The following is a 26,557-nucleotide window of genomic DNA, read 5'->3' on the forward strand; positions in this document are numbered from 1 at the left end:
CCCTCAGTCTCACTTTCAGGGCAATCTAAACTTACAAAAAGTAACAGAGGGGCTGATAATAAAGGAGTGGGCCTGGGCAGGTTCCTGGCAGGATGGTGTGTTGTGCTGCCCGAGGTCGGCGCGTTACAAACTGTTGTCAGTTCTGAGAGGCAAAGAGCCCTGGTACCACACAGCAAAGACAGTTTGCTCTGTGAGCACGTGGCTGGAGCGGGGAGGGAGAACTGGACACTGCTGGGTGGTGGTGCTGGGTGCTGCCGTCGCAGTGGCCAGAGGTGCTCCCTCACCATCTGTCCTTCTGGAAAGAGGTGGGCCACCCATGTTGCCTAACTCAGGAGATGTGCAAGCAGCAAGATTTAGAACGTTTTGTTGGCTTTGTGCTTGACTGAGTCACTGTCTTTTTTTTTTTAAGAGATCTTTTTGACAGGTGATGAACTGGGAAAGAAGGTGCTTCCATCTCCCCTCTCTTCTGACAATGTGAAGAGAGAAGTGGGAGTGGGGGGGAAACAAACTATGGCAACTGGTGTGCGAGACATGGGGGCAGAGGAGTGGAGTGAGTGATGAAAAGCAAGTGAGCAGCTGAGAGGGGCCTGATTTTTAAAATAAATTGAGACCAGCCTGTCCCTGCCAGCCCGAAGGCAGAAGCTTTCTGCAGCTTGCCTGCCTGAACAGCAGAATCAGGGCACTCGACTGGTGGACTCTGGCTGGGCCACTGCTCTGAAGGTGCCAGGCCCATCAGCTGCACCCCAGAGGCAGTGCAGTCTCCAGTTCTCCCCCTCACTCCTCCATCTGTGCAGACGTTGAGGAAAATTGGGTGAGGGGGAGAGCAGAGCTGCCTGTGCTAATCTTGCATCAGAGGAGAAATCCTGTAGAGCCGTGGCCTAATTCCCTTGTCAACGCACACCACCCTCACACCCAGACTTGGAAGTGTTTTAAATCCCAGCTATCTGGTCTAGGTGGGAATATAAACTAGACCTCAGGTATTGTTTAACTGAGTCTGGCAACCTGCCCATTGTGCAAATGAGGATACTGAGTAAGTAGATCTGGCAGTCCTTTAGAGCTGTCCCACAGCTCTCCCAGAAGCACAGGCACATAGATGCTTGATGATTCCTTTCCAGTTAATGTGTGAGACAGTTCTCTTTTCCTCTGACTGTAAAAACAAAGCAAAAAACACCCTGCTCATTGTGATACACCTCTAGAGATGTTTTCGCTGGTAAGAAACCAGTATATTGGGTACCGACTACTCACAGTGTGACTAAGCTGGTGTGGGTGCTTTGGTTTGAGCACCTGGGCAAAAGTGGCAGTGAATCAACATGCCTACATTGGATCAAGCAGTCTATGGAAGTCTATTCAAATTAATAAACTGTTCAGGCTTTTTTGAGGGCCTGCCCAGTGATAGTAGATTTTTAAGAGCACTGTTGACTTACAAACAGTATTTATTGGAAAATGTTGTCACTTAAGACTTGTATAAATGAAATATCACAGAAGGGTGCTGTAGAATTTGTGTTGCTTTCACAGGACAGTTGCGGAGGGAAGGGATCTTGGAAGATCTGTAATCTAACCTTGTGGACAAAGAAGGGTCAGTTTAAGGTCTGATTAGGTTGCTCAAGGCTTTGTTCAGCTTAGTTCTGGTCTTGAAACCAAGTGGAAGAAACCATCAAAGATAAGGGTTGTGGAGCCTGTCTGGGCAGTGCTGGACTGTTCCCGTAGGCAAAAAGTATTTTCTTCAATCTTGTCTGAACCTCTTGGGCTTCAATTTGTCCATTGTTTCTTGTCCTCACTCCATTTACAGCTGCATGCATCCCTTCAGAAAGTTCCCAGGACATTTATCTGGATATCTCAATTGCTTTAGATTGTCTTGAAGATTGTTGCGTGTTTATACTTCTGTGGCTTTCTTAGATTTTGTAAGTGAGATTTCTTTTAGCAGAGGGTGCAGCTCAAGACTTCAGTCTGATTTTTGAGAGCTGGCACATTCAGTATGCCACATGTAGTATAAGTACAAAATAAATTTGAACAAATAGAAATTTGTACTTTTGGCAATATTGTCATCTGAAACATAAGGAAAAAATGTGATGCCTTGATGCATTTGCATTAACAAATGCCTGTTCTGAAAGAGGGAAATTAGTGTCTCTGCAAGTAACAAAGAGAAATGGGTTTATTTATTTTATATATGCCTCTACATTTAAGACTCAGAGTTGAGAGACTGATTTTAATTTCATATAGGAAACTTAGGGTATCCACAAAGACACTAAAAAGTCAACAGAACCAAAAAGACGGCAACACGTTAGTATGCTACTGTTTTTACATAGCAGAGCAGCCTGAAATTGATGTTAAAATATCCAGCTCTATAAAAACAGATATCTTTATTTTCTCTGCTCCACAGATAGATTTTTCTTCAATGGCTATCAAGTAGGCAAGTAGTTAATATATTTCTCTTTTGTTTCCTTATGACTTTTTGACAGTCATAAGGAAATAGAGTTGAGCTACATGCTATATGAATACATGCTGAGCTGCAGTCTAGTCTGTGCACAATTTGCAGTATAATTAAAATTAATTTGAAAACACTTCAGATACGTAAGCACTAATCTATCCGTGAAAGTTCACTGAGTTAAGCTAACTTAGATGATGTATGTATATAAAGTATGGAAGTACTGAGAATCTGCTTCTTAATTCATGCTTGCTTTCTTTTTGTGCATTACCTGAAAGGGCTTAAGTATCACTTGTTTATGTGTAGCTCCTCTCTGTCATTTGAGCTGTCTAGGGCCTGTGTGAAGCACATTACTTGTTTTATTTTTAAATCACTTTTAAAAAGGGACTGTGTCATGTTCTCTTCCTCTGCCTGATCCAGATGCACTGGAGCTTTTGCTGTCTTGCACAGTATCTACAATGATTGCTTTCTAAAGCCTGTGCCTTAGGTAGTTAATTTTCAGCAGTGCTACAATAGCATTTTTGATGTGCAGAGCTGCATGTGAATAGCCAGTATTAAAAATCTAGCATCAAGGCCAGAAATTATTTTGTAATACAAGGCTTGACTAACAAAATGTACTGTTTACTGAAGTGAGTAGCTTGTTTATTAGAGCAGAAAACTAGGGGTTGGTAGAACTGGGAAGACATGGGAAATCTGAGCTGCAGAATGGTCTCTGCCTTGATTGATCTACTTATTTATGTTACCTCTGTTCCAGCTAAAAACCAACAGAATTGGATAAAAGAAATCTGTTGAAAATTTTTTTGGTCCTGCCCTACTCTTAGTTCTATGTAAAGCAGCATTTTTTTTTTTTATTTTTTAAAAGCTTTTTGTGCAACTTATTAAATACTATTTTTTGTTAAGACAAAAATGTTGCTCGAATGTTCTGCTCAAAACGCATGGTAATGTGATAGGAGTGCCTAGTGAAATTCAATATGGTACTCCGAGACGGTGCTTTACTTTTTCTCTTTGTGGGCCTTGAACCCATTCCTATAATCACAATGCTATCGCAAAGGAAATTTTGCTGAACTAATAATTGTCTTGCGGTTGAGACGCTACCACAAGTATTTCACTGCTGAAGTCAGCTGCGGTGGAAACGAGCCTCCCTACCCTGATTTTGGCCCACAGCAATGATCTCTCAACTGCCATCATCATCAACAGAGAAATTCATGGAGAAACGGATCCCCTCCCACGCGTTAACATGAAATCAAGCCCCCGATCTGGGAAGGAATCTGGCGGCGGAGCAGCGGCCGCCTGGCGCGGTGAGCAATCCCCACGTGCCGTGGCACTGGGCAGGGTGCCTGTTGATTCAGCCGAAACGCCTCGTCCCTGGGGTGCAGCGCGCCGTGGTGCTCAGCCTAGGGGTGATGAATACGTGGATAGCTATGCTTCAATCCACATTCCTGGAGAAGGGGTGCAGTCTCTTGGACAGCCAAAGATGGCAAGAGTTTTTAGCTACTGTTACTATGTAAGCATCTATGAGTACTGCAAATAGTTCCCAATAAAAAAGCCTAATCAGATTCCTCCTACGTTCTTTGGGATATGTCAGTCCTTTCAGTAGTCAGGTTTCGAAGCCCTAGCCTCCTAGGGTTTAAAATTGGCAATTGCAAAAGGAAAAACTATTTCCCCCCCCAGACAACAAATGAGAAAATCCCCCTGAAGTAACAAGACTACCTGTCGAGGAGATTGTCTTTTTCTTCATATGTTCATTTTGGTGGGCCCTACATAGGCATAGTATGTATTGATATTGAAAATAAAAACTTGACCTTTACCACACAGTTCAGCTTAACCTTGGATGATGTGACTGTAGGACAAGCATGACTGGGGAATAGCATCTCTTCAGTGTTGAAACATTTTCCTTTGGTCGTTTGGATGGAAGCATTGACTGAAGTGAGTTAAGCACTCATATTATCAGGCTATAGAAAAGTACAGGAAAAAGCTGTCTGGAACTTGATGCCATATTCCAAAGTCTCTTCCTATAGACCTGTGAATATAATTATATTTAACAGAAATTATTTTAATATTGGCTCTGCTGGTAAAGAGAAAACTGTACTTACTAGATGGGGTATAAAAATCCAGTGAAATAATTCAGGAATCTTCACCTTCATGATGTTGAATGTCTCTAGAGCTTTTAGATGCTCTGGTTTCTGAATGAAACTTTCCAGCCTGCTGCAAGTGTTGGGAATGAACAAAGTTATGTGCCTATTCATTTACAACATGGAGAATACCCAAGTTAATGAAGGAAATGCTGAAGGGTATGGCTAACATTTCTGCCTCATGATCTGCAGTGTAAAGTGGTTGAAAGCTGCAGGATCATTAGGATCCTGCATTAGGAGGGGAAAAACCTGGTGAGAAACTGTAAACTGAGATTTCTCCCTTTGACAGAATAGAAAATCAAAGGTTTTGTTTGTTCCATTTTCTAAATAATGTTATCTCATGTCTGTCTTGGAAGAGGAGTGTTTTGTAGTGTAGGAACAATATTTTTCCCTATGTGTGGTCAATGGAGAAGTCCAGAAAGTGTAAGATGTTTGCTTTCTTTGCCAATATTTGTTTTCAGTATCAATTTATAATGGCAAAAATGATGACATCAAATTCTTTAAAAACAAATCCATGCAATCTGGTTTTTGTTTTCACTGTCCTAAGATATCAGTGATGAAGTCTGTTTCTAATAACTAGCTAATGAGCCACTGAAATAGCTCTAGTTGCTGACATTCTTTCTGGGAAGATTGATTAAATTCTCCAATATGCTACAGTAAAAAAGTAGATCTAGAGTGCAATCAACACAGGAAATGTTATGAGCAAATTGGTGTTCCTCTCATGATGGTTCTTCTACTGAGACTAATGAATATTGCAGGAATTTGGAATGCAGAATAGGACTAGTATGACTTTTCAAATAATTTGGAATTTGTGGAATGGCAGGCATGAGCAATCTTGCTTAATTTTTAACCCTATTGTGACTGGAAAAGTATTTCTTTGAAATTTTTCCAGAATTCTGACTCTGCTGACCAGAGATACAAAGTACATAGTCCAAGTATATGGGGATGGTCTTACTCTGGTTTAGAAGGATTAATAGTTTCAAATTAAGATCAAGAGAATGTTTAATATATGTAGCATGTCACGCATCTTAATCTACCTTAAGCACATAACACATATATAACACTGACCTTCACTTGGTATATTAGTGGTGGAAAGGAGTTAAGAGTTTGGATTTTGTCTGAGCCTCAAGGTAGTGTTAATTCTTGTTAAAACAAGTTGTCCACAATATGCACTTAAGGGAAATTCAAAGTTATTACAGCAGATGGCTTGCCAAAAAATCTTAAGTCATTTATGACAGTCTAATAATGTTGAATTCTTTGAACATGTGTAAAAATGGGGAAACTTGCAGGTCTAATTCCTGAAAATGTGGGAAGTGCAGAACTGTATGAGAACATTAATGATTGAGTTGTACTGTTCACACAGTTCTTTGTTATGTGTAGTTTAATTTAATGGAGTGTTTAATTGTTGATAGAAGTTAAGCAATTTCTCCATGAAATATGTTTTTTTGTTTATCCTCAATGAGATCCTGTGTGGCACCTGCAAGGTAATATTTTTTTTTGTCACTGTTTTTGTCTAGCCAGGCAGCACCAAATTGTTTTTTAACCAGAAAATTATGAAGAGGACTTTGTTATTCTAAAATGCCACATATGAGCTGCTTTTGTTTCCCAAATAAAACGTTCATGATACCATCAGGCTCCTTCTTGCATGTAGACTTTTCAGTTTGTTTTTTTTCGCAGTTGGTCTTTCCCACTGCATGACTTTTCAGATGCTTCTGAACCCACAGAGCTTTAAAATTATGAAATGAAGTCCAAGTCACATGCTTGATAGAGTTAAATTTTCGTTAAAATATGTACTTCTACCACATTTTCTGTGCTGATAGGTTCACTAAAGAAATTCTTAATTTCTTGGTTCGGTATTATTTCAACTGGCATCTGTGGTATATCAGGCTGTCCCTGAAGGATTTTCTTCTGTGTTTATCTGACACACAAGAAAAATTTTTCTAGGAAATACCACTGAATAGTATGGTTAATTGGAGGAGAAAATACATTGCTATTAGGCTGGAATGTAAGGTTTAGCAGAAGAGAAAAGCAGGAGACAGCAGGAAGAAGAATCACGATACATTTGTCATTAAAATACTTTAGTGTGCCTGGAAGTCCAAGTAGGTTTTAATGTTTTTACAATGGACTTCATATGTACGCTTAGTGCAAAAATATTTACCTGGCTTCATATTGTTGAATGGTGTGCTTGTTGCTGTAATGTGATTTTTCTAATGTGAGCATTTCCAAATCAATTTATGGTCTGTTGGAACTTTATCTTCATCTTATTTGTAGAAGATTATTTTTCCAAGGATTTTTATTGGGATAGGACTTAACTGTTTTTACCATTTAAGGCTGTGTAATATCCCCAGCTGAAAAAATCTTCAAACATTTAGACTACAGCTTAATAGTTCATTTTGATTCCTGTTTCTGGACACAAGTCAAATATGAGACTTCTCAGCTCAGTTGTGTCCTCTTACAATAAACTACTTTAAATTGCTCTGGTTCCCTTGTGCTTGATGGACATCACAATCCTGTTCTCATATTTTTTGATGCCTTAAAAAAACCCAAAAAACTAGCATGAAATTTGCATTTTGTTGTTGCTTTAGACTACGTTTCCGTGTGGAAGGACCATTTTCTTTTGAAGTACATATATAGGTTGAATCAGTGCCGCAACTAAATTCTAATTCTGAACGAAATTTTTATAAAAAGCCATGTAAGTATTGCTTTTCTTCTAGTGTATGGAATTTAGACTCTTGTCTGTTTTACACACATTGCACTGTGGCTTCAGTTATGTTGAACTTCAGTGGTATTTCACTGGAAGTAATACCTTAAAAGCAATATGTTTTTTCCCCATTCTTGCTACTTTTTGTAGGTTTTTTCCTGCTCTTTCTCTCAATTTTACATTAGCTTCAACTTAGGGAAGTTAGGTACATTTAAAAATAGGTTTAATAAAATCTGTTTCTAAGAATGAACTTAAAACTAACCTAAATTACTACTATTGTCAGTTTGAAAATTTTGGCAAAGGTGCATTAGTTTTGGAAATCACAGTTGACCTCCAAATATCAAGGACCTTTGAGAGGCATTTTTAGGAAAATTACTCAAGACAGCATGTATTCACTAGAATTTCTCCTGATTTACTTAATTTTGAACCTTAGGCCTAGATATTCTGTTCTTTTCCATGAAATTATTTATGCATTTGGAGAGAGAGCACTTAATGCTTTAAAAAAAGTCTGAGATATTTTAGTTTTCTGTGGTAAAGAACTTGAAAATTTCAATAGGAAAGCCAGTAGCTGTTAGCAAATTTTCAGATTTGATCAGTATGGTAAATAGTGACAGGAGAACTTCTGCTTCATCATTCTGCCTAACTGGTGAGTCTAGGGGAATGGTCAGTCTTATTATGCTTTTTTTGATATGTTGCTCCAGATTTTTCTAATTTGATTTTCTTGGTACATATCAGTTAAGGATAGTGACCTGACACAATTTGCCTCTTCTCTGTTGCAGAAGATTTAGGGGCTCGTGCTGTCCTTTGGACATCAGAAACTTTGACTTGTCAGAGAATGCAAACAGCATTTTTTTCTCATTTATATAGGCGTTAAAAAATGCTTGTATAAAAATGAGCAGAAAACATTCTTTTGCAGCAAGTACTTCAAAATCCGATCTTTCTGCTTTTGAACTTCAGAATTGGAAGTGACTGCAGTCTTGGAGGAACTCCTCTTTTCATTCCTTTGGTTCAATATCTATCCAAAAGGTCCCTGGTATTTCCTGCTCAACAATACCAGTCCAAGCTAGGTTGTCCAAGGTTATATGTAGAGCTGATGCCTCACTAGCAGCTCTTACTCTGTTGGGCTGTGGGATTTTGTGGCAGAGTTTTCTTTCCTACTGGTCTACAGAGGTAGTGTTTCCAATGTAGAAGTACATCAACTGTTCTTCTCTGTTCTGCAGACCTCTCACATAAAAGTTCATCTATTGCATGATGATATTATGATTCCACCTCCAGGTGTCAGATAAGGATTGTGTGCAGTGCACTAGGAAACCAAGGTTTGACATCTCTTTCCCTGCTCTGTAGACTGCCTTTTCTTCCTGGTTAAGCATTGATCTCTTTAAGACATAATTTGTGATTATATTTCTGGCAATAATCTTGACAGTATAATCTTAAGAATTTCTTGCAAGGATGAGGAAACCTGATCAATTACACGTTTCTTCAAATAAAGAGGACTATATTAATAATACTTAAGAAAGTAAAATTCTTCCAGTGCTTTTTCAGTGACTGTGATTTTTGACATGTTTTACAGCAGTTAGTTTCTTCTGAAATCCTACACTTTGTAACTTTATTCTCCAATAACATGATCAAAGTGTACTGCACTCCTTGGTCCTTGCATAAAATAGTATGATAATATCCCGTGCCTTGTTGTATCTTTTCATTGTAATAAATTGCTTTGATGAATTACTTGTGAGCTGTGAAAGCATCCTTTTCAGTGAGAAATCTCTGTGGCATGAATAGAACTATGTGCATCTTTTCTCACGCTCTACATGTTCCCTGTGTTTCAAAAATACTGATTTAATGATATGTAGGTAATTGGCAGTAGCTGAGGTGTCACTGTTAAAGTTTATTATACCTTTATACTACAAAATCACAGCTTCCAGTTCTTTATTAAGATTCTTTAGTAGTCTGCTAGTCTTTAGGAAAGTGAGTGTAAAAATTTAAGATACTTAAAACAAAAAGTTGGATTAAAGCCATTGTACTGCTTTTACATCTAATCATTATGTCTTAGTCTTTAAAGGACAACTGTCTTCCATTTCTTGAGCATGTTTTTATTCATTGTCTCACTCTGAATTATGCTACCAGCTACAGATTGCTTATGTTTCTCTGATAGACTCTCATCATTATGGCAGTTCTCCTTGGTCCTCAGTGATTTTTTTCTCTCATGCCAGCAAAAAGGAGTTTCCCAGCTTGGCAAGATTTATGCTGATTTAGAATAAAAGATAAAAATTTTATTCCCGTAAGAAGCAATGAGTCAGTTCTTACTGAAGTGTCTGCAGGCTCCTTAGAACATGTATTAAATCTTCCACAGCTAAGTATTAAATCAGCTGAGGAACTAAGCATCCCAGAGCTGTGCTCAGTTATCTGAACATGTTAAGTGTATTTCTTCTTGGATTTTTGCTTGTATTTATCAACATCAGGTGTATTCTTAAGTAACAATCAAAAAATTGGTATTGCTTTTTTAAATGACAAAAAAAATTATGGAACTGTTGTGTAATAATTATCTGAAAAAACCCAAGACACTCATCACACTTTCAAGGAAAGCAATATCACTGGGAAACAGATTGCACAGGAAGGGTACTCCTTTTAAAAGTGTTGGTTTCCTAGAGCTGACTGGAGGCTACACCTACTCAAAGGAGAAAAATTAAATTCCCATTAAAAAGCTTTCAGCAGTTCTGAGATTTAGAAAAAAAAAATCTGGCATAGTGATACACTCTTGTGGATTGAAGTGTTTCATGACTCTTAATTGATAAAAAGTAGTGGTTGTTTCACCAGGAGAAATTTCTTGGTTTGGGCTGTCAGCACCACAGAGCAGGCACACTGACATAGTCATGAGTCTGCATAGCTGTGTGGCAGGCTGTTCTGTGAGCAAGCCACAATAATGGGTTTTTCACAAAAAAATAAAGCTTGTTCTTGCCAGCTTCCATTTTGCTTTTTATTTCCTATCTAACTATAGAAGATGAATAGACATTGGTCAATGATTACTGAAAAAAAAAAAATAGATCTCCTGTTTGTGTGGTTGATGTGTAGATTTTTTGTGTTTAATTTGATTTTAATCTGGTTTTGTTTAGTTTTATTTAACAGTGCGAATTCATGAAAACAACTATTGTCTGTAGTTGACACATTTCTCTGTGGGATCTGTTCCCTTCCCTGTCACTGAAAATCCCCATCTCAAACTGAGTTGTGTTCCCCAAACTTTCAGACAGTAGAAGCAGGGCATCTCTTGGCATTGTCTTTAAGGTGGTTTAAAGGCTATGTAGTCCTTGATTTATTCATGCTCAGGAATAATAAATTTCAGTTCTGATTTTGCAGTTCTAAGTGAACAAAATAGCCAATGGAGTCTTCATCAGCAGGGTGTCAGCTGAGAAACTCCATCGTAGATATGTAGGCAGAAAAAAGATCCAAACTTGCAACTGGAGACAAGAGAAATGTGAAATGCCTGTGTTGGAGCATGAGATGTTTTCAATGGCTGAAGTTTCTCAAACCTAACTCATTAAGAGTTTGATTGAGGCTAAACCTGTTCTGCATTTTTAATGGTACTTGAGACTCATATGCCTTCCTCTAATTGTATATTTTGGATTAATGTTTTTGTGTGGGTTGGTCTCTTTCCTCCCATGGTAGTAATGTGCTGTGCTAGCCAAGTAAAACTGTTAGGCTCTATAAGGGGGAGGGAAGAGAGGTTCCTGTATATGTTACTGCATGTTTCATATTCCCTAGGGTCTTTTGGTCAAAACAGGTATTCTCTTGAAGATTCTCATTTGTTGTAAATATAGTGTACTGGGAAAGTAAAAGGAAAAGGCCACATAAGATTGAAATAATTCAAAGGGAGATAAATGAATAGGAGATACTTAGAGCCTTCAATTATCTAGTGTTTCAAATTCAACACTGGAGACTGGTAATGCCATGGATTGGTAATAGTCTATTGGATCTCCTTTTGATTTGTGAATGCATCAATACTGGTATAATTCTTACTCCATTTTCTGGTGTTGAAAAGCAGTCTTGTCTTTAGTGTTCCAAGCAGAAGAATTCTTTGGCCGGAAGACTTGCACAGTCTGCAAAATCAGGCTGTCCTTGTTCTGTCCCCTTCCTTCTATTATCTAAATCCTCTGATTACTTCTTGTTGGATTGTGTATACTAATAGTGCTATTTAGATGTTAAGTGTATACCCGGTTTCTGTTTTATTAACTTTTGTTGCCTAAGTTTCTACTCACTGTTTCTATTTTAGCAACTTTTGTTGCATCACTTTCTACTTATATCTTCTTTCCTTATTTCCTGATAATTTTAGGGCAGTCAAACACTTGTTGGTTTGTTCACTTCTTGGTTTGGTAATGCCTAAATTTACCATGGTGTTCTCAGTGTACTGCATGAGCAGAGAGCAGCAGGGGTTCCTGAGCACGTTTAGAAGTCACACTTGAAACTGTACTTTGCTTCTTAATGTATTGTCACACTATCATGATTGTGTTTAAATTTGCTTTTAGGGTATTTTGCAAATTGACTAAAACTCTCCTGTTTGTGGCTTCCCCCTGCACCCCAAATGTCAATGCATCCTTTTCTTCTCTCTGTGGTGTTTTTTGCTTGTTTTTTCCCCTTGTTTGTTTGTTTGTGTGTATGCAGTTGGTTTTTGGGGTTTTTGTTTGTTTGTTTGATATAGTTTGGAGGTTTTTTTGCACAGTTTTTTTAACTTTAATACTCAAAATCTCATTGTACTTACTATTCAATCTCAGCTATGAACTTGTTCAGTAAGACCAGACTTTATAGAAAACAGTCTGGACTGCTGTCCTCAGAGATTTCCCCTCTTTTTTCTCAGATTTGATGTCAAGTGTTAGTTTTGAAATCTTTCATAAGAAGGAACAAGACATATCTTTGGGCTTAATCTCAGAGGAAACTTTGCCTCAAGTAAACATTAGTTATTTCTTCTTCTTCTTCCCTCAAAACTGTTGGAGTTTCTCTAGGTTACTTTGCTTTTTGATACTCAAGAGAAACACACTCACCTCAGGAATTATTTTCTTTTATTTATGATTATGATGGTGAACAACTCTGAAAGCTTTGTATGAAACTGGTTGGGAAAAATATACTGGAGTTTGCCTGTTTCTGTAATGTTACTGATACAATGGATGGAGGAATTAAGATCTTGTTACTTTCTTCAGGGATTTATTCACTGAAATCACCTGAATCCCCCTTGAGATCTTCTGGCCATTAGTGCATGAGGACTCACTTCTCTTGTTTGGATTTGGCTATTCCCATGCTTTTTTCAACTATGTTTCTAATGAATTTGTTTTTATTTTAACTTAACTGATTTTTTTGGAGACCATTTTGTTATATAGATCCTTTTGTAAATTTCAGAAGTTTCACTTCACAGGGCATGGTGGGTCTTACTCTCTTAGTGTATTTTGAATTTGCCTGCAAATTTTAACAGTAGGACAGCAGCAGTAGCTTTTCTTGTTCTTTACTCTTTGAATGTATGGAATACAATGCAAGTCTTCATTTGCCTCCATCTAGTGAACAGCTAGATTTCTCTTTGCAACAGATATATTTTTCTTACTGTTTTCCTTTGACACATTCTGGCATGGGGCTTGAAGATGTCACTCTACTCTTTCAATAAATCCTCTTTTTGATACTGTTACCAAAGTACTCCCAAAGTACTCCTGTGTGTGCCATGTGTGTCGAATATGAATGTCCAAGGTCTTGTGTACTTGTAAATAGTTTTTGAAGAGAAAAAAGGAACAAAGCCTGCTGTTGCATTAGGTGGCATGTAGTTGTGTAGTCCGCTCAGAAAAAAATCATGGAGCACTAAGTGGTCTATATGCTTCTTTCTGCTTTTGTGATCCCATGTGAGCAGAACAGAATTATTCATTCTATGCTAGAAAAAAAAAAATTTGCTAACCCACCTTATAGCACAGATAAATCATGGAAAAGCTTTTTGTAGTTTGACTTAGAAACTGTAGAGGGATGCCTTTTAGCAAGCCTGAAAGCTCAAAGGTGTGATTTTTTTTTTTCAGTTGCTGTTATTTGTGTGATTTTTTGAGGGGAATGTATTAAGAAAAAAAGTATACATCTTTTATCCTTGCCAGAAATTAGACGTGACAGGAGGTGTCGCATCTTTAACTTTTCCACATTTGGGTGGTGCTGCTACTGCCTTTTTGCTGGTATTTTTGATGATTCTTCAGGCTTTTTTAGCATAGTTGTGTTTCCTTAAGTTGTGAAACAAACTGTTTGCAAAGGCTTTCATTCATCTTTTTTGTTGCCTTTGTCTCTTGCTGTTAAATGTGAATGGACTGGTGGATTGAATGAGTTACTCTTGTGTAATAAAACAAGTGGAAAGCAAACTGTCAGAGAGGAAACAACTTGAGCAATAATTCTACACTTGATGGAACTTAGAAGAGTCCAAAAGTCCTCTTGGAGCTTGATTTGACACTGCAGTGAAGCGAGTGATCATCTCCTGTTCAGAGTACCACCTGTGCATGTGTTTATAGCTGTTTGCTGACTCAGCTTTGATTTGTCATAACTGTTTGCCATTTAATTTTATGTAAGCTTTTAAATCCTACTACTTCACTGAATATCTGAGTACATCTAGAATTTGATATTTATTACTTCATTCTTTCTTCTAGTGTGAATGTAAGGGAGAATCATAATTTGGTTTTGATTTTATAGGGAGTGTGTAGGAGATTAAGGTCAGAGAAGCTCATTTTCCATTTTGGATGTGAGGTTTGTGGTTTATTTTGGCCGATGGTAGGAAAAGGACTCCTGTTGCCTTACAGCTTCTTCCAGCGAAGTTATGTCTGTGACTGCATTTATTGAATTTTTATGATTCCTGAACTTTGGGTCAAGCCTTCATCTAAGAGCAGTTCATCTGATATCAGATAAAACAAATTATCTCCTGCAATTTGACCCACTGTAATTGTATTATCATGACCATGAAGTCCTTTGAAATTATATGCTCTGAACGGCAGTGTTGTATCTGGCTTGTCAGAAGTCATCCAGTTCTTTCTTCTTAACTGTATTTCCTCTAAGCCTTCTCTGTTGGTAGCAGAGTTATCAAATATGTTAGAACATGAATGTGTCTGTGTCATTTGTCTGGTTTTAGTGCTTGAGCCTGTGTCTTGTATTTTGTTTATCTGGGACCACAAGGGATGTTGAAACATTTTTTAAGGCTATTACTTCTTTTGAGGTTCTAGAATCTGGCTCCTCTGAAATACCAAGAAGATTTTGATAGGAGATGGTAAACAAGGAATCCAAATGTATTTCTTCATCGTCAAAGGGCAAAATTTGGGATTCCTGCTCTAGACTATGCATTGTTGCTTGGTCTCCTGTAATGGTGGAGGATCTGTGTGAACTACATGAAATTTAACAGGGTCAGGTGTAAGGTTTTGCACCTGCGGCAAGACAATCCCAAGCACCTCAGGCTGGGCAGAGAATAGGTTGTGAGCTGAGAATAGATTGTGAGCAGTTCTGCTGAGAAGAACTTGGAAGTGCTGGTGGGTGAGAGGGTGGACATGCCCCAGCCATGGCACTCACAGCCCAGAGAGCCAAACATGTCCTGGGCTGCATCCAGAGCCCCGTGGGCAGCAGGGGAGGGAGGGAAATGTGCTCTTCTCCTCTGTTCTGGTGAGACCCCCCGCCTTGCAGAGCTGCATCCAGCTGTGGGGTCCCCAGCACAGGAAGGACATGGAGCCATGGGAGCAAGTCCAGAGGAGGCCTGAACACCTCTCCTATGAGGATGGGCTGAGACAGCTGGGCTCACTCAGGCTGGAGAAGAAAATGCTTCAAGAGATCTTATAGTACCTTCCAGCACCTGAAAGGAGCATCCTTTTGACAAGGGCATGTAGTGATAAGATGAGGGGGAATGGTTTTAAACTAAAAGAGGGTAGTTTTATATAAGGTGTTAGGAATAAATTCTTTACTGTGAGGGTGGTGAGACCCTGAAGCAGACTGTCCAGAGAGTTGTGGTGCTTCATCCTAGCCTTCACCCTGGGTGGGGCCTTGAGCAACCTGGTGTGGTAGATGTCTTGGCCCCTGGCAGGGTAGCTGGACCTAGATGACCTTTATGGTCCCTTCCAACCCAAACAATTCTCTTTCTCTGTGATTTCTGTGAGATAGGATATCACCAGGACTGTTTGCTCTTTAAAACTGCCTTATTTCCGTGAGAAATAGTTTTATTCTGTCCTTTTTTATGTTATCCATTCTTAAATGCCTATACTTGTTGGTTTTTCTGCAGCACAGGCTGATGTAAAGTTGAGGAGGAGTAGATATGTGTGGAGAATGACTGCTTTTGGTTCAATCTGTGGGGTGACCACTCCTTAACCAGGTTAAAGAAGAGGATTTTTTTATCCTGTGCAAGGAATGGTGTAGCAGTTAGGAGATCTTGAGCCTTCCCTGGATTTCGGATCATTGTCCTGTCCATATTGGGGTGGAGGATCTTGAGCATGGTGGTCACTGCTTAATGAGGTTGTGGACAGTCAGAGAAGGTGTCTAGTCATGATGCTAGGATTTTTATCTGTGCTGAACATCACTCAGGCTGGCAGTGGCTACATGCATCTACATTTATCTCTTTCGGTAGCCACAAAATTTACAGCAGTCTTAGGTTGTGCCCTTACTACTGAAGTCATATAAAGATGAGCTTTGGTTGGTTTTGGCTTTTTGGTTGTTTTTTTTTGTAGAGGTATAACCACCTGTACAGTAGCAGCATGGAAGTTGAGGAGCCTGCAACTTTAGCTCACTGTGAAATGCATGGAATTTTGTTGTACTAGTTAAAAATTATTCATACGGTTAAAATTTAGTTTATTTATATACCCTTCATCCCCCACCCCTGTACAGTGTATAATTTCATTCTGGTGCCTTGTGTGTTTTATTACTTGCATTCAGTTATTTCCCATCATTAATGTTGTAATTGTCTGTCTTGTGTTGTTGTGTCCCTACTTCACATTGTCTCTTCAAGATTTGACATTTCTTTGTGCTTGTGTGATCTCAGAGAACATCAGGGCTATGGAGCCTACTGTGTGCAAATTTTACTTTTTTAAATAAACGCCTTGAGTTTTATCAACAGCTTTAAATGATTAACCAGTCCTCTGGGTAGAAGTGTGCAAGTACTAGAAGTCTGTTTGTTCAAAGATACCTTAAATGAAAAATAAATGTAAAAATTGTAAAAAGAGACCATATCCATAAATATAACCAAGAGGGGGGAAGGGAGCAGAGTTAGGGTTGAGCTTTCCACCTTCGTTCTGTATTTCCAGAGTTCTGAATGCTTGGTTTGTTAGCATTAGTGCTGCACTAACTTAGGGTATTTTTCCATGAGAGTGTGTGTGTTTAACCAACTAAGCATGAAATCCCTTGCTTCTGTTTGTCCCTATTAAATAGTGGCAACAAAAGAAACAGACAGGAGATGGGTCCAGAACAAAGCAGAAATAATGGAGTATTTCACCCCAAAAAGGAGAGTGAAACGAGAAGTACAATGAGTAGGCAAAGACAGACTCAACAGCTGGAGGCAGTTTAATGTGTTGTAGAGAGTACTAATTCAGGGACAGTTGCTGCCCAGAGCTTCAATCTGTGATCTCCGAGTGGCACATATATCTGAAGTGTTTGGCCATCCCTGCTATAAACACAATATGATTTTCCCAGAAGAAATCTCCATAGGGCTTTAAAGGGACACTGTCTAGGATTGTTAGCATAAATACTGATATGCCTAAACCCCAGAATCATCTCCTTGGGTTAGAAATCTGTAAGGAGGATTAGAACTGGTTAGCTTCTTCCCTTAACTCTTACAAAATGATTATACATGCACATGTGGCACACGGACAAGTAAAATGTAAGTGACAGTGCTGCTGAATATCACAAAGATTTCTGCAGACTGGAGCACCTATTACTCCCAGTTTCCTGGATAAATCCATCCTTTTTTTCCAAAAACTGATTAAATGCATACATTTTTAAAGGTACTTTATTGTTTTATTTTCAGTACTTAAAAATATGTTTGCTCATTAAAAAATCAACTCCTAACTCTCCCTGCCTGCCTCTCCTTGCATTGCCTATTTTCCCCATCCGGTGGCTTTGAGATCTTCTCAAAAATTGTGGAAGTTGACAATCTGACATGTCATTTCCTTTATACTAAGTAAGGTCTTACCCTGATAGGATGAGAAGGCTCAAAAAAATGTTTCATTTTTGTTGTTAGCAGTGGGGTCTAAATACATGACCATATCCCAAACAACTTTTCAGTCTCTGTGCCAACTAGCTCTGCTTGACCCTGTATTTACAGCAGTCCAATGTTTTCTTTTCTGTCTGCTCTGACACTTCCTCTAAGAGGCACTGTTTGGGTTTAGAGTTTGTTTCGTAATACCTAAAAGGCAGGATTTTATTGCCCATTGAGCAAATCAGGTTTGGGAATCAATGGAGGAGACTACTAGGTTTATATTTGGCAAGTTAATTCAAGCTTCTTTTATGCCTTTTGGGTTGACTAAATGGAGTGGAAAGTATGCTGGTTTGGGAAAGAACTCACCACTAGTTGTGAATTGAGCAACTCTCTCAATGTTTTTGATACATTTGTGTTTTGGAATTCTGGAATGACTTCTTTAGTTACTGGTACGCATTTCTTGCAGTTTTGTGGTTTTCAGAGTGCACTGTAATATGTGACAACATCTTAAATAATGTGTAGCTCTAGTTAATGGTTATAAAATATTTCAGGATGCATTTCCTGTCTATAATAAAATGCAGAATATAAGATGCAATTTTATTTGCATGGTCTGTGACTTGTGAATTTTCTACTCCCCACAGATACTGTGTAGCTGCTAGATGCAGCTGCCACAGTTGTGACAATAAAGGCCTCTATAATGGATGCATAAATGGCCCTAACTTTGTCAGGGAGCAGGTAACTAGGCTGCTGAGAGAACAGGAAGAGAGTGATCAGGCTGTTTGTGTAGTGGTATTTCCAATGGGAAAGATGTTCATTGAGCTTGAGTAAGGAAGGTTGCGAAACAAGTTTATAAAGTCTAAATCTGTTATTACAAGCGTTCCCTTCAATGTGCTCTAAAATTTCTCATCTCAGCTGCTGCTAAGTGCTGTACACAATAGCTTAGGTTTCAGCAGCTTTTTGAAGCTAGAGTATTAAAAAATTGTTTTCATTACAACCAAACCAATTTACTGAAGGAAATTAGCCTAGCAGAAGGACAAAGTCATGAATATAGCAAAGATAGGGGAATAATACCAAATAAAATACAAGAGTGGTCTGGAGGGAGCCATGTTCCTGTCTTCTAGGGGTCTGTCTGAAATTTTCATGCCTAACTGTGCTTAATAGTGAAGGATAAGTGAGAGGGTGGGGAGTCTAAATGTGCTACTTTGGAGATGCAATCTGACCTGGATTTTTGATCATGTGTTTCATCCACAGCATATAAAGATTCTCCAGCCTAAGTTAGTTTTTTGCAGTAGAGAGATTCTGAGGTCCACAAAACCTGCCTGTCACCCACAGAGCCTACATATATGTTCTGCAAAGAGCAGAAATTGTCTTTCACAGAACTGTATGTTATTAGGTGTTGTCAGGGCTCGAGGGTCATGTCTGGTTGCATAAGAACCAGCACAGTGCCTGGACTGAGAAGCACAGGATTCCATCAGCTTATCTATTCCTTTATGTTTTTCAATGTGACATCAAGAGGTTGTTGCAAAGATGCCATGATGACAGGGACAAATTGAATCCTTTTAAAGACTGCCTGTAGAGGGTCTGACATGCAGCCTCGGGAGCTCTGGCAAGCTCTGAAGGATTTTATGTGGCTTTCAGCTTGATATCCATTAAGTGGAAGCTCTGTTTAAAGGAGTTTATCTTGTTCAATGAACTCAGTTGGCCTTTCTCACTTAAGTACCACAGTAGAATGTTTGCTGTGGCTTTGTAGAACCTGTGAGATAAGTATAAACCAGTAAATAAATAAAACATCAGTAAATAAAGCTAGAGGGCGAATTTATTCCTTTAAGGTATGGACACATTCAAGGGCAAGCCTTCTTAAAGAAAATAATTTTTGAATCAAATCTTGATGGAGGCAAAGCTATTATTTTTAAAATCTGCTGCCTTTATTCAGCTCAAATATTATTTTACATACTCTTACTTCTAAAATGTTTCCTTTCACTCTTTTAAAAGCTGCTGAAGTAGTTTCGTAGCTTTCAGTGAATTTGTCTTTTGCTTCTTCAAAGCAATGAAAACTGTTTTGGCAGCATGTGTAATAGCTTACCATCTATACTGAAAGAATCCAATTAAGGTTCTGCGTTGAGTGAGCCGTCATTTTATAATCACATTCTCACTGGACGACTTGCTCACAGGGTCAGATCCCACTGTTTGCATTAGAGCCTTACTGACATCAGTTCAGTTTCTCTGCTCCTCCAGTGTCCCTCAGTGAGAAAACCTGGGCAGTTGTCAAGGCAAACTAGGTTAAGGTTGTAAAGACTGGATTTCTTTTCCTGCAATCAGTGCAGTGCAGACTTGTGGTTAAGATGGAAATAAAGAGCTGAGGCTATGTAAAAACAGAATGTGTGAGAAAGGGCTGATTGCACAGACATGTTTCCCTTCCCTAGTAGAGCAAATGTCGTCCTTTGATATAAAGGTGGCAAATACTGGGGAAAAAGTTATTTATGTATATATATTAGGGTGGTGGAAATCTACCTTGGTAATTAGTGAGTATTTATGCTCTATACATAAAATACAAACTTCCTAGCTTTACTGGAATTGTACGATTTTAGATTTTTTTCATAAAATGTTTCTAAATTGCACGTAAACAAAAAATTGAAGAACTTAATGAGGGCCTAAGTAACCTTTTGGATAAACTTGGCCTACTTCTGCAAAACCTTTTAAGAAAAGTGAGCAGAAATGTGAAGTAGGCCTTGTGTAAGAGATTTTTATTTGTTTACATTGTGATTAATTTATGCTTCTCCAGGGAAAGTGAGAGATCTATCTGTTTTTATTAGATCTATGTCCAGCAAAATTTATTTGTTTATTTATTTGTTTGTTTATTTGTTTATTTACAAGCTGTACCCTTTAACAGCTGTTGTTCTGAGCTAAAATGCATGACAAAGCAAGCCCACAAAGGACATTAGTGGAGCAAAGGTCTCTGATTCTTTTCTGTGACAACAGGTAGAGCGTGGTCAGCAGCTGCTCAGGATTGGCTCTGATATTCACACTAGGTATTGCATGAAATTGGCACAGGAGGGAAACTCATGCATAATCAGCTGCAGAGCCGAGTAGGGCACGTGCCTGTCTCGTGGTGTGAGCAGTTTGTGCTAGTTAGGAAATGGATGTCATTCCTCACACCAGCTTTTTGAGGTTTACGTGAAAGTTAATATGTATATTTGCTTTCTTATAAAGTTATTCTAGATTTTAATTGAGGTGGTCTTAGTCTATTAATTGTTGACTTAGTCAAAATAATAAGCTGAAAAAATAATCTGCTTCTCTGTAATGCCTTTAAGTTTATAAACTCCTTTTTAGAGGGTTAAATGAATAAACATTTGCCAAAAAAGAAAAGTAACCTCTTCCTTTTGGTTTTGTTCTGTTTGTTTTACCCTACCCTGGTAGTGTTTTAGAGCACTTTGCTGCAAGGGACCACCACCACCACGACCCGAGTATGACTTGGTTTGCATAGGCCTCTCTGGTTCTGGCAAGACGAGTCTTCTGTCTCAGCTCTGCAGTGAAAGCCCGGAGAATATTGTGTCTACCACAGGTAGGATGCTGCCTTTATTCCATGGTGTGCTGGAATATTGTCCAAAGATGGCTCCTGAAACACGTAGCAAAGGCTGTAGAGAACTTCAGCCTACTTATCTTGCTCTTTAAAGTACCTGGTGGGTCACTTTGGAGCTGTTACTACTTTCTTTCAGTATTTGTTGATACATTGGCGAATATCCATGAAAACATGCAATTTAGAATATGTTGCAAGTCTGAACAGTGTGGTCCCATGAAGCAGAACCATAGCATACAGTAGCACTGTACTGTTGACACACATTAAAATGTTTCTTTCTTCTCATTTTACTTTTGATTTTTAGACCATCTCCCTATATATTGGAGAGATAAGAAGATAATATGCCATAAAATAGAAAAAGACACTGATGCTCTGAAACTTAAATTCGGATTTATTTCTGTACATACTTGGTCCACACTGCCTTGTGGTATAAACTAGCAACCAAAAGAATAAATGTAATGGAAATATGGGTTTTTTTGTGATAATCCCAGCTTTTTACATGAACAATAGGCTTGTTTATGTAGTAAGGGCAGATTGTGATCAAAGATTCAATTTACAGAAACTTTCAGTGGTACTGAGAAGATACATAAAAACAGACAGTACAACCAGATAAGAGATATCTTAAGTCCAAGAAATTTAAATAGGCATCCTGATAATGGTGAACCAGAATGCCTAATAGTGAAAAGCATGTTTCGATTGAAAAAAAACCCAAACAAAACCAAGCAACCAACAAAAAACAAACGAAGAAGGAGACAGCACCAGAAAAACCAGAAACAAACATATGAAGCAAGAAGAGGGAATACCTGGCTGGAAAGAGGGCATATTAGGTCATGGAGGTTGAAGAAATCTGCTTCAGTGGCTGCAGCAATTATTATGGTTGATTTGCTGATGGAACAGATACTAAGTACAAGTACCTCCTGTTTATGGTTACATGGCTTCGTACTGTAGCTGTGGTTCAAGGGCTTGGATTTCATGATGGTGCCTTAGCAACCTTAACTGGTTTTCAGTGTATGTTTCCTTCATTTACAAGAAAATAAGATTATTTAATACAAATGTGAAGTAAATGTAAAACAGGTATAAGAAAATAGTGTTTTTATTAACCTGTGCATAATTAACCTATGGCCTCCATAGTGGTTGTACTGGCAGTGTTAGAGAGGTCTGACAGTTGGTTGTGAGAAGGTTACTACCTCAAAAAGTTAGAAGAAAACTGTAGAGTAATGGGCCTTTTAATAACTATTTTTTTTATCCCTCACTTGAGCTTTATCTCTGGGATTAGAACAAATTTAACACTAGACCCTGAAAGGAACAGTTACAGCAACATAAATGGAAGTATGAGCTATCAGAGGAAACTATCAGAGGAAGTTATGAAAAGACCATTAATTAAAAATTAAATTGATTCAGTTTTTCTGGAGAGATGCAATAAAATACCATTATGTAACTAGGCAACTTGAAGAATGAAAAAGAACTCTGGAGAATACTAGGCAGGCAAACCAAAATGATGCACATCTAGGGTATTCAGCTTATAATTAATCTTCTTAAATGTGGTATATCAGAAAATATTGTGGTGAATCCAAGTCCAAGAATACAGTCTGACAATTTCTCCACTCAGCTTTCAAACTGTAACATATATTATTGCTTTTTTCATCAATGCCACTCAGGTCTGTACCATTTTTTCCTTTCTTTTTGGAAGAATTTAGGATTTCTTTTAAGACAACAATCTCTGAAATATTTCATGATTATTCCCTACAGATTTTCTTGTACTCTCCCCTATTGCTTATAGCACTGACCATAGTAGGAGTGCTGTCACATCTTACTGGTCTAACCAAGGAGAGAAAAATCTTGTTTCTGTTAAGTGATAGCCAATAAACGTGAAGTGAAACACATTTTCTCAAAACTACTTTACTCAGTTCACAGGTATGTAATCATATTGAAACTACTTGTGCTAGATGGAAATAAATTTAACGTCTGTCAGGATGTTTTTTGCTGAAAGAGCAGACATAATTTTTCCTACATGAAGTATTATGTACACTTATATATATGTATGCACTGAACATGCAAAATTTAGTGTATAATACATTGATATGACTGGGGGCCTTTCACCGTCCCTTTCTCTTGTCTGTCTGAATTTTGAGTTAAGGGTAAAGATCACATTTTGTGGTGTTTTTCTGTTTGTTTGTTATTAATTTTTCTTTTAATTTCAAGCAAAAATCAGGCTAATAGAGGATTCATGGATGTTTCCAGTGTGCTTATGACCATTTTAATATATCCAACTAAGGTCTGTAGAAGGATCTCTCAGTCAATAACATTTATAGAAAGGGTTAATAATCCAAGTGCAACCAAAACCTATGAAGTTTAAATGGAAGAATACAGTGGTTTGAATTGCACGTTGTCTTCAATGTCACCTAAAATTTGCAGAATGATCAACTCATATTACTGGTAGTCTGAATTACCTACTTTAGCTCCAGATGCAGTAAAAGATTATTTTGTAGAAGTATATTGTGGTAGATGGTCTGGATAGAAATTTTGTGCTAAATGTTGTGTGCCAGGTACTTATAATTGAAAATTGCATTGCTTATCCTGATTTATTCTTGTCCCACTCCATGGCATTCCTCCACCTCTTACCGCTTTTCCATCCACACATTGAAACAAAATTTCTCAGGCAAAATCCTGGTTCCTGATGGAAAAAGTTGTTTTTTCTGAATATATGCAATTGATTCCAAAAGGCTCCTTTAACAAATAGCTTACTAATGCTCTTTCTTTCTCTTCTTAGGTTTTAGTATAAAAGCAGTGCCATTCCAGAATGCAATTTTGAACGTAAAAGAACTTGGAGGTATGGCATTTATTCTTTGTTTATGAAACATGCAATGTCTAAATGTCATCATAACTGTCAGTTTTAAATTGTTAGTTATTTTAAATTTTAAAATGATAGATCAGTCCAGCTGGAGCTAAAAATCTCAGCAGATAAAGTTGAGAAAAGTTGTACAAATGCTGACCTCAAAAAACAAAGGGTAAAAAGCAGGAGGAGTGGAAGGCGTGTGGTGTATCTCCTTAATGTAATTTCTTGGATTGCAGTGCTTAAGTTATACAGAAAGACAAACTGGACTGTAATTTTAGTGTGGCTCATGTGGCAGCTCAAGGAAGTATATGTTCCTTGTGTTTACTGTATGCATAAACTTTCACTTATGAGAGCTGGCTCAGGTAACCATGTGAACATTTGTCAAAACCAATATATTTACTGCACCACTGAAAGTATTGCAAAGGCAGCCAACTTATAATGAGTTATATTCTTTGAGAACTGTTCTCTTGTTGGATTTATTAGATTTTGGAGCAGTGGTTGTTTTATGGTTGTAGGATTTTTTAAAAAAAATTCTGTATACAGGCAACCTATTTGGCTCCCAGTTCTGATTCTCAAGTGAGGTTGTTTGTTACAAGCAAGAAAACACTCTCCTGATGAGAGTTCTGGTGGAGTCTAACGTTCTAATTTAAAACCCACTTAGATCTTCTTCATATTCTATAATTTCTGTGTAGATACACAGAATTGTATTGCATTTCTGTATATCTTCTTATTACATTTATGTAAATATACTAGACTTAATATTGAGGATATTTATTAGATTTTTCAGCAAGCTTGTAACCTCTCTTAAATGATGTGGGGTAGAATTTGACCTGGTTCTTGAGGAAAGTTTCAGGAGATCTCTTTGCATGGTAGGTGTCTTACCTGGACTTGTTTCAAGGAAGCTTTGAGATAAGCATGTGTGGAAGGCATAACATTTCCTCTGTACTACCGCTGGTCCATGGATTTAAACATACGTGTTCCTGTTTGAGCATGCATTCTGTAAAAAAAAAAAACAAACCAGCCCAGTAAGTTTTCTTTCACAAAGGGACCACTCCCCAGAGCTAGTGTAGATAACTGCTTGTTGTTATGTGCATTATGTGCACTTAGTCATAATGTCAGGTTTTCAATTTTTTTTAGAAGTAGGGTGAATCATTTATAGTCCAGTTTGTATGTTCTGCTACCTAAGCTATATGAAATATATAATTCATGTAGGTAAATAAATTTTTTTATCAATTGATATTTTATCAATATCAATTTATATAAAATTTTTATATTTTATATAATCTCTGTAGTCTATAGCGGATCCTTGTTAAAGTCCTTTAACCTTTTCTTATTTTATGACTTTTATGCTGATACATGTGTTTTGAGAAAGCTTATCTTAGTGGAGTTTTGGCTCATGATGAGGATTAATCCAGAATGTTGTTTTCATCCATTTATCTCTTCTCAAAGACAGAATGATTGTCAGAATTTTTTACTGCACTTGTACTTCCTTTTTTCTTTGACTACGGATGTTTGGATGTCTGTATTAAAAAAATATGTAATCTGATTTCTTATATGAAATATTGCATAAAAATGCTAGTTCTGTCACTTTTTCATTGTCAAGGCAGAGAGCAAAAGCAAGCTTCCAAAAGTTTGTTTTGTTCCAAAAGTTGGTGGTCACTAGGGGTGTTCCCCAGGAGTTTATTGTGGGTCTCAGATTTGTTTAATATCTTTATTGTTGGTCTGGACAAGGGGATAAAGTGCATTCTCAGTTTGCAGATGACACCAAGCTGGGTGGCAGTGTTGATCTGCTGGAGGGCAGGAAGGCTCTGCAGAGGGATCTGGACAGGCTGGATCATGGGCTGAGCCAGTGGTGGGAGGTTCAACAAGGCCAAGTGCCAGGTCCTGCCCTTGGGTCACAACAGCCCCAGGCAGGGCCACAGGCTGGGACAGAGTGGCTGGAAAGGACCTGGGGGTGCTGGTGACAGTGACTGAACATGAGGCAGGGTGTGCCCAGGGGGCCAAGAAGGCCAAGGGCATCCTGGCCTGGATCAGCAATGGTGTGGGCAGCAGGAGCAGGGCAGGGATTGTCCCCCTGTGCTGGGCACTGCTGAGGCCACACCTGGAGTGCTGTGTCCAGTTCTGGGCCCTCACTGCAAGAAAGACACTGAGGGGCTGGAGAGAATCCAGAGAAGGGCAGTGGAGCTGGGGAAGGGTCTGGAGCACCAGTCCTGTGAGGAGCAGCTGAGGAAACTCCTCAGCTGAGTGGGTATTTAGGCTGGAGAAAAGGAAGTTCAGAGGTGACCTCATCACTCTCTACAAGTGCCTGAAAGTAGGTTGTGGCTGAAAAGGGGTTGCTCTCTTCTTCCTGTCAACCAGTAACAGGATGAGAGGACATGGCCTCAAGCTGTACCACTGGAGGTTCAGGCTGGACATCAGGAGGAATTTCTACATGAAAACAGTTGTTAAACATTGGAATGACCACCGAGGGAGTCACCATCCCTAGAGGTGTTCAAGAAACAACTGGACATGGCACTTAGTTCCATGATCTAGTTTACAAGGTGGTGATAGGTCAAAGGTTGTACTTGATGATCTTAGAGGTCTTTTTCAACCTAAATCATTCTGTGATTCTCTAGTCAGCACTTAACCTTTTAGCTGAGAAATGTGTTTCTGTTTGATGGGGGTAAAACCTGGGCTTTCTGGAGTAGGCATGGTTTCTCTCTTGCTTCTATATGAAAATAAACCAAA

At 38.4% G+C, this 26,557-nt stretch overlaps 1 protein-coding gene across 3 annotated transcripts in view; it reads left to right on the plus strand.

Moving 5' to 3' along the window:
* Nucleotides 1-26,557, plus strand: part of ARL15 (ARF like GTPase 15) — a 225,866-nt gene that overhangs the window by 58,811 nt on the left and 140,498 nt on the right. For all 3 annotated transcript variants that reach the window (XM_083883217.1, XM_083883219.1, XM_083883218.1), the window contains 2 exons: nucleotides 20,835-20,979; nucleotides 23,765-23,824. In XM_083883217.1, coding sequence (XP_083739343.1) covers nucleotides 20,835-20,979; nucleotides 23,765-23,824 — 205 coding nt within the window. The remainder of the gene's footprint in view (nucleotides 1-20,834; nucleotides 20,980-23,764; nucleotides 23,825-26,557) is intronic.

The sequence above is a fragment of the Zosterops lateralis genome, assembly GCF_965231275.1.
Source record: "Zosterops lateralis genome assembly, chromosome: Z".
NCBI classification, from domain to species: Eukaryota; Metazoa; Chordata; class Aves; order Passeriformes; family Zosteropidae; genus Zosterops; species Zosterops lateralis.